The sequence below is a fragment of the Frieseomelitta varia genome, unplaced genomic scaffold (assembly GCF_011392965.1).
Source record: "Frieseomelitta varia isolate USP_RPSP 00005682 unplaced genomic scaffold, Fvar_1.2 scaffold_306, whole genome shotgun sequence".
Taxonomy (NCBI): Eukaryota; Metazoa; Arthropoda; class Insecta; order Hymenoptera; family Apidae; genus Frieseomelitta; species Frieseomelitta varia.
Genome location: NW_025110042.1, coordinates 68,783 through 77,883, shown reverse-complemented (window position 1 = coordinate 77,883; position 9,101 = coordinate 68,783). Strand labels below are relative to the sequence as shown.

General features: G+C 36.2%; 1 protein-coding gene across 4 annotated transcripts in view; it reads right to left on the bottom strand.

The window, feature by feature from the left end:
• The window catches only part of LOC122529737 (sushi, von Willebrand factor type A, EGF and pentraxin domain-containing protein 1), a 56,523-nt gene that overhangs the window by 30,883 nt on the left and 16,539 nt on the right, over positions 1–9,101 (bottom strand). For all 4 annotated transcript variants that reach the window (XM_043656146.1, XM_043656147.1, XM_043656145.1 and 1 more), the window contains exons 2-3: positions 5,479–5,554; positions 1,015–1,048 (exon numbers count right to left, since the gene is read on the bottom strand). In XM_043656146.1, coding sequence (XP_043512081.1) covers positions 1,015–1,048; positions 5,479–5,550 — 106 coding nt within the window. In that variant the 5' untranslated portion in view covers positions 5,551–5,554. The remainder of the gene's footprint in view (positions 1–1,014; positions 1,049–5,478; positions 5,555–9,101) is intronic.

The window sequence follows — 9,101 nt, the reverse complement described above, 5'->3', positions numbered from 1 at the left end:
GCTTCCGACAAATTCGAGAAACACCAGGAATGATAGAGAGAGTAACCAGATGAATGACAAGACGCGTGCAGGCTTGTCTTTAAATACAAGCTGGTCATTTCGAGCATCTTTTGTAAAAGTAACTAAAACAGAAAATTCATTATATCTCATAAACGAAAACATATAGGACACATATTTATATGACTTTTTTCCATTATTTTTAGGCGTACAATCGAAGTGGGCCACACAAGTTACGAAACACCGTGTATATACTTTAAAATATAAATTATATTCATTATATACGGGGTCGTAAAAATATTAAAATAAAATTGATAGAGGATGAGTGTAGAAATTGAAACGAAATTGAAAAAGGACGAGCGTCGATGGAACAGAAAACATCCGTCTTGTGTCAGAAAGAAAATGAAATTCCAAGAGAAGAGGAGAAGAAAAAAGGGGATACGAAGACGTGAATGTTATAACAAAATCGAAACGAAGACGAGTGTGAGGAAAGGGACAGAGAGCATCCATCTTGCCTGGAAAAAAGAAAATAAAATTCTGGCTGACTCGTGGGCCAACAACGCACGATACAGGTCCGCCTTAAAGAATTTCGAAGCACCACCTCTGGCCACCAGTTCAACAGTCTACCTGGCCCGATATAGGATCATTAGGCGCGACCTTTCTTCGATCAAGAGTTCCAAGAATTGCTGAGAAAGAGTCTGATGGAACTGAGAAATATTTTCTTAATTTTTTTTTTTTTCATGCAGGTTTAAAGTCGCACAGAGATCATTAGTGACCAGATACTTGGATGATACTCATATTTTGTAGTATCTATACTACGATTTGCGTTTATTAAGAATTGGAGTGTTCTCAGATGATTTTGGAAAGTCAGGTGGGATTAATTCTATGGAATCTTCTCTGCCGCTCAAAGTTTGTGCATTCGTGCCAAATGTGTTGAGCCGTGAGAGATTTTTGACATCTGTTGCAAAAGTATTATACAGAGAGCTGTTGCAGTGTTGTTGATTAGGTGTTACTCACCGTTCGGACAGCTGAAGACGTTCGTGGCAGGGACCTGTAACAGAGAAATGTGAAAGATTGCGTTAATGAAATGACGATTCATGAAGCAGTCTTATCTTTCATGCCATTACATGGGAAATCGACTCGAATCGATTCTCGCATAAATCGAAGATTTCCCTCACACTTTGATATTATTAGCTGTAATACTTTCTCAGTGTTAAGTACATTTAGGTAAAACGAAATGGGCAAAGCAAATAATAAATTTATTAATAAATTAAATTAAATTAAATAATTAATAATATTTCGATAAATAATTTATTAAATAATAAATAATTTATTAAGTAATAAATTAAACACTTCTCAATAATTTCTATCCAGTGATATCGTGCCGACGAGTTCAAAAAGAAATCGACGAATCATTGTGTACTGGTTTGGTCACTCGTTATGGTCCGCAATCAGTTGCCAGCGCAACGTGGTTAATAAGAAAGCCAACAGACTGAGAGTGTGGAGGCTCATGCACAGTCAAATCAATTGTCACAGTTAAACAGTGTTACAAGAAATTACAGTAGACGTCAAATGATTAAGTTAGCAATAAATCATAGGAGTAGCAAGATCCATCATAGTTAATTTCCCACATCAGTGGGTGGTCCCTCGAATCCCGAATATACAAGCAAAGATATTACGATTATTATTTTTTCAATAATGAATAACTGATAAATTTTTGGAAAAGATTCAAAACTTGAAGAGTTGTTAACTAAAAATGTGCTCTAAATCGGTGTGTACTATAAATATAGTTGATAGCAGGCATAGAATTGCAATGGTGAATCAAGAAATCTCCACAGAATCGGCTCTTGCTCACCCAATTCCCACTCAACATCGACTCGATCCATCTAACGTCTAAGTATCGACGTATCCGCGTCTGTTGTTACACAAACTTCACGCTCGTTGGATCTTGCGGCGCGTTTCCAGTTCGACGAACGATAAAAACCGCGAAACGCGTGGGACAAAAGTACCGGAAGAGCAGCCGGAAATTACGTTAACGCGAGCTACGGCGTCGATTGCGTGAAACGACGAAGGGAAAAAATTCTCGTCTGTTAAATTCTTTGAAAGTTCTTCTTCTTCTTGGAATCCTCTCGAAAAAAACATCTAAAAATATTTAAATGCCAACTGAAATCCCTCGAGTTTCATCAAGTCGTACGACACAAGAAGAAGAAAAATTTCTCGTTCTTCTATTTTTTTCTTTTTTTTTTTTTTCTTTTCTGCCTATTTTCGAAAAGAGCTACGAACGCGCGCGAAATGGTGCGGACGCACGATAGCGAGCCGAGATAAAACGGCATTGTTATTTCCCCCGCGGAGAAAGTGAACGAAGCCAATCTAGCGGAGGATCTGTTGGTTTTGCTCGCATCTTCGCCGGAAAGCGGCACCGCGTCGTGTTTCCCTCGCAAGTATGTTGTACGTGGATGCGAGTTCTCTCGTGGGTTTCCCCCGCGAGAATCCCAGAATATCAGTGACATAACGGTGTGCTGCATTCCTGAAGGAGGTGCGATGAGAGGCGCCCGTGAGAGGAGAAATTCCACGCGGCCAGTCGACGCGATCACTGACGTTCAATTATTGATCGAAAGATCTCTTCTGTCACTCAAGGAATTTTATTTCATTTCTTTCCCATTTGATTCTTTCTTTTTTTTTCTCTCTCTCTTTCCCTCTTAACCCTTTCCAAGTGCAAACAACTCGGAAAATAATTAAAACTCTGTCAACATTTTTTTTAATGTTACTAAATTACGTAATTAAAATACAACCGAAACAGTATAATAGTATGGAATGATAATTAAAAGCGACTGAAGTACGTGTTAGTGCATTATTAAATAAAAGGAAGAAAGAAATTAGCTCAGAATCAAACTGTTTTACGCAGTTATACAGGGTGGGCCAAAAGTCACATTGTGTTGAAATAAAAATTCAATTTAAAATTAACTTTCTTTCTTGTGTCTTGATATTTTATTTAAAAAAATACAACTAAAACAGTATAATAATATGAACTGATATAGTATACAATATAGTATAGTATACAACTAAAAGTATAATAGTATGGTATAGTACCGTATAGTTTAGTATAGTTATAGATTTTTAATTAAAAAATACAACTAAAACAGTATAATAGTACGAACTATTATAGTATACATATAGTATAGTATACAACTAAAACAGTATGAAATATAATAGTATAAAATAATATTTAAAAGCAACTGAAATACGTGTATTATTAAATAAAAGGAAAAAAAATTAACGCAGATGTTGAATCAAACTGTTATAGAGGGTGGACCAAAATTCACATTGTGGTAAAATAAAAATTTAACTTTCTTTCTTGTGTCTTGATGTTTCATTAAACAGTATAATAACTAAAACAGTATGAACTAGTAATAGTATGAACTAGTATAGTCTACAATACATATAGTATAGTATATAGTTTTATTAAACAGTATAATAACTAAAATATAATAGTGTGAACTAGTATAGCATACAATACATATAGTGTAGTATACAACTAAAACAGTATAACAGTATGAAATAATAATTAAAAGCGACTGAAGTACGTGTTAGTGCATTATTAAATAAAAGGAAAAAAGAAATTAGCACAGAATCAAACTGTTTTACGCAGTAATTTTATACAGAGTATTGCCAAAAGTCACTTAAATTCTGCTAAAATAAAAATTCAATTTAAAATTAACTTTCTTTCTTCTATCTTAATGTTTCATTAAAAAAAAAAAAAAAAAAAAAGAATAGGCGGGAAGAAACATTTGGCACGCACTTGCACTTAAATACAGCTGTTGTATTTCAACACGTTGCAGTTGGTAACACTGCGCGTCGGATAGGGCACACGCGTGCACTGAAATTCACTTTCACCTGGCGCGCACGGCGCGCTCAGGTGCCGAGCTGAACGAGCGAGCCAATAGCGGCGACTACAGGCGAGACTCGAGATGCCAATTACTTCATAATTTCTCGGCTCGATTTCTCAAGAATTCTAGGCGAGCTGTTATCTCGCGAAACGAGGATCCGCCCTCCTGGCACACACTGAGCCTCGAACTTGAATCGAGAGATCCTATTGCTCGTCCTCGCGTCGATGAAAATTAGAGTACATCCGAACGACGTGTTATATCGTTGCTCGAGCGATCCAGATCTTGAGCAATCGGTCCTCGTTACAAATTCTATTGAGTCACAATCAAGAGAAAATACTATAGTTTGTTTTTGCTTTTACTTTTCGCGACAACGTGCCGTCTAAACGTAGATACGAATCTCACTGTGATGTCGATGAACATCGCAGATATCGACGAAGATGAGTTTTTTCATTGTTGAGAAACACCGTGCGACTCTTCGATCCGATCTTTCAATCGTTTCGTTATGCTCGCTCCGCGCGACCACGAGGCGCAGGTTTCGCTACGACGCGAAGGAGAAATTGCGAAATGTCTCGTGTAACGTGTCATTGATGATTTTTAGCTGACACGTTTCGAAAATTATGTTACACAGTTGTATATCGATGGTCAACTATAGAAAGAGCTATATATAGGGTGTTCCACGACTGGTGATCAACCGAGGGATGATTTTATGTGTAAAAATGTGTCGAAAAAAAGGAGTAAAATTCGCACAGCGCAGGGTGGGCCAAAAGTTTCTTCCCATCTATTTCTTTTTAATAAAACATCCAAATATAAGAGAAATTTAAGTTTAAATTTTAGTTTAAAATGAAATATAATATAATAAAAATATAATATATTTGTTTAATAAAAATTTAAGAAAAATTTAAGTTTAAATGAAATATAATGTAATAAAAATATAATATATTTATATAATAAAAATTTAAGAAAAGTCAGTTTAAAATGAAATATAATGTAATAAAAATATAATATATTTATATAATAAAAATTTAAGGAAAGTTTAAGTTTAAATTTCAGTTTAAAATAAATATAATAAATATAATATAATACAATAAAAATATAATACATTTATATAATAAAAATTTAAGAAAAATTTAAGTTTAAATTTCAGTTTAAAATGAATATAATAAATATAATATATAATATAATATAATATAATATAATATAATAAATATAATATAATGCAACAAAAATATATGTATATAATACAAATTTAAGAAAAATTTAAATTTAAAATGAAATATAATATAATAAAAATATAATATATTTAAATATATAATATATAATATATAATAAAAATTTAAGAAAAATTTAAGTTTAAATTTCAGTTAAACATGACTTATTCCAGTATGTTTTAATAATTATTTCTTTCAACAGTTGATTTATTCGTTGATTTGTTCATTTATTATTTTAGTAAGAAGTAATTTTCGGTCCACCCTGTATTTTGTAGGAACCTATCTGCTATGTATAGGAAGGCTATTCGCACACACGCACACATACACGCACGTGAAACAATGTCGATCGCGAGCAGTGTCATCGAGTAACGTAATCGAGCGCTCACCTGAGACTCCGTTAGCTGAAGATGGCACAAGAGGACGGCGACCCACACGGCCGCCAATTCTCTTATCAGCATATTCCTGCAACAGAGAAGAAAACAGTCTCGTTTCAGCAAGCTTGACCGTTCGTTCGTTCGTTCGTTCATTAACAATGAAGAAAAAGAAAATGGGAACACGGCCGAAGCTGTGTTTGAACTGTTCGCTGTAATGTGGCAGGGACTACGTGCAGACCTTGACACTTTCGAAACACATTATTTGCATTGAAACGGCGCTGACATTTAAAATAACCATAAACAAATAAAGATGTAGTTTCTCTTGCGAATATCATTTGAGTAAATTATCGTGCGCATGCGAAATACGCGTACGATTTTTCTTTATGTAGATGTAATAACGTATCTACATTCCACAGGTTCCCATAAAAATTCCTTACGGTTTCTGCGAGGCGAATTGTGGCACAGCCTGTTGCATACCTTACGCCTAATCGTATAACGCGATAAATCACCGTACGGACGTCGATTTATTGTTTAATGGAATTGCATTATCGCCGCTCATCATCGATTCGTACAGTTAATTTAGATTGAAACAATTGCTGTTTCGAAACAAATGTCTGTTCGTTCGAATTGACCTGTCGTTCGCTGTTTCTAAATAATAATATAGAATAAATAAGAATAATAAAAATAATAAATAAATAATAATATAGAATAATATAGAATAATATAGAATAAATTTCTACAAGCTACGTACAGTGAAACTGTACACGTGACGATGAAAAAATTTATCGGTACTTTGAATTGTTATAACTTTGCTAAAAAGTTGAAAATCACGTGAGAATCCACTTGGTCTCACGTTTCAAAACTATCAAAATTACCATAGTATAATCAAAATAGTACAATGAATTTATATACAATAAATACAATATTCACAAGATAAATTACACAATATAAAATCACGTATGTATTTAATACAGTACAAATACGATATATTTTATTCTATTATATTATTAATACATTGTATTATTTATATATTAATATATATTAATATATATTATTGTATACATTGTTAATATATACAATGTATTATTATTGTATTACTGTGATATATATCGTATTATAAAATGCATATGCGATAATAATTGAACATTAAAAATAAAAATGCCCTAAGATTTTTGAGCAGTAGTGCAGTTTGCGCATTCCCAAAGAATACGTCGATATCAACAAAAAGGAAGTGTAAAAGGAACTCTGTCAGATTGCTGAACGTCGAAGCAAACGAACGAGGAAACCAAGCGCAACAAACGCACGTTGGGGAGGCCAACGACTTGGATTTCTCCAATTGTTGAATCGACGCACGTGAACGGTGCGCGTTCGTCGCAGGAGGAAGACACACACACACACACACACACACACACACACACACACACATGCGCACACGTTCCCCAGTAGATCCCCTTGGGAACCGTTACACCGCCACCGATAATCGACAGAGTGGCGGTGAAGAGAGGCGAAGGTGGCACCAAGCGTTTGACTCGACTCGACTCGGCTCGACTTCCCGCAAGAGCATAATCGTAATCTCGCGGCGTGGCCGGTCTAGACGATGCACACTTCCTGTCGATTGCAACTAACGGGTCTTCCGGCCCGGTCGAACGATCATCATCCGCGTTCGTTTCAACGTTCAACGTTCAACATACGTACGTACGTGCGAACGTGGAACGACTCAGTCGATCGGGCAACAGTAATTAACGGTAGAGGGAAATAAATAAATTCGACAAGCGTCAATCGGCAATTAGAGAGGCGCGACCTAATTACACGCTCGAAGAGAGCAACAGCAATTGAAATAGCAACCAGAGTTGCGCTCGTATCGCAGTAGGCACTGTTACCGTTATCGAGTGCCCCCCGTCGTTGCATTGTTTCCGTCTCTTTCGTCTCCTCGAGACGGATCTCCTCGGTGTTCCAGCGAGTCGTTGCTTTCTAATCTCCCGTGTAGAAACTCCCAAAAAAACGTTAATTCGTCCTTTCTATTTACCAAGAACATTAGCACTCTCACCTTCCCTCTCGCTCCGAGCTGATAAAACACTTGCACTCGAAAAGAAAAAGAGAGAAAAAAGGATATTAATACTGAACTGAACTGATAAAACATTTCCTCTCGAGAAAAAAGAAATGAGGATTCTTAATTCGCCGGCACAATGAACGTTGTGAAGAAACGAAGAGAGTCGAATTGCGAGAGAAAAATCTCTGCCCGTTTCCAAAATCGGAAAGTGGAAACCGAAAGAGGGTGATTAACTCTTTGCCCTGGGAAATTTCTGTATCATCTACCAGCAATTTGTTTACGATAATTTAAATAGCGAGTGGAATAGAATGATATAGCATTGGAAATGGTATTTATCCTGTTTAAATGGTATTTAGCATGGAATTTTCGTTGATTGTATTTCTCTAGTATGTGAGAATGCTTCGTTTAAAGCAATCACCAAGCATAGTATAAGTTAATTATATAATTTCAATTTTCTGAAATATTCCCTTTGCCATTTTATAAACTTTCGTAGGAAGTTTAATTTATGCGAATTGTCCCGAATTGATCAAATAACAATTTGATGAGTTTTATTTTGAACGTCGACTGCCACCTCAAGAATTTCATTATTCCTCTTGTATCGTTATATTATTTTGCATCATACTTAACCTACTACATTATATTACACCATAACCTAAACCGAACTTAAGCTTAACCTACATATATTATATTATACCTATGTTCATTCTAACTATCAGCAATTGTAAGAAGAAATTTTACAATTTTAGCTGTTAGCTAAATTCAAATATGCCTTCTTATAGGGGGCAGTGTAAAGGGTTAAATAGGGTTATGTCTCTCATTCGCTTAAACAAAAGAAAGAATTCAAAGAAAAGATCGACTCGAGAAGAAAGGCATTTCTTTCGCGTGTCGCAGTTGACAGTCGAATAATAATGCGACGTCATCGAATAATTCGCCGACGTTGTCGAACAATTTGTCAAAGGTTCAAGGAAAACAACGCGTTGCGCGAGTTGCCGGCTCTCTCAAGGCAGCTTGGCGAACAGGAGGAACGCTAAAGGAATGCACGTGCAACGCGCATGCGCACGCGCATGCGCAGTTGACGCGCGGCTAATCGCGGGTTAAAAGTGTGACGCAACAGAGCCGCGGGCTCGTGGGAAGCGAGCCGCGCACCCACGAACGCGTGGAAAACCCGCCGTTGCCACCGACCGGCGTAATTCGCGAAAGTTTATTATTTCCGAGCTCTGTTCGTTCGCCAAATAGAAAGACGAACGAATACACCCTTATGCAACGCTCCATTGTTCATCGCACCGCGACAATTGCGACGACGAAACGCGTAATTGGACGAGACTATGTTCGTCTGCCGCGGTGTTTGCCAATTCTGTGAGATTCTGAAGCGAAATGGACGTAATCGGTCGCACGATATATAGGGTGTTTCGTAACTTTTAGGGCCCCCTTCGGGAGCTGATTGTACATCTAAAAATAATGAAAAAAAAGTCATATAAATATATGTCCTATCTGTCTTCGTTTGTGAGATACAATGAATTTTATAAACAGAGCAAACTCTAGTAAGCTAGTTTTACCAGGGATAGTATATTCAATTTTCATAATA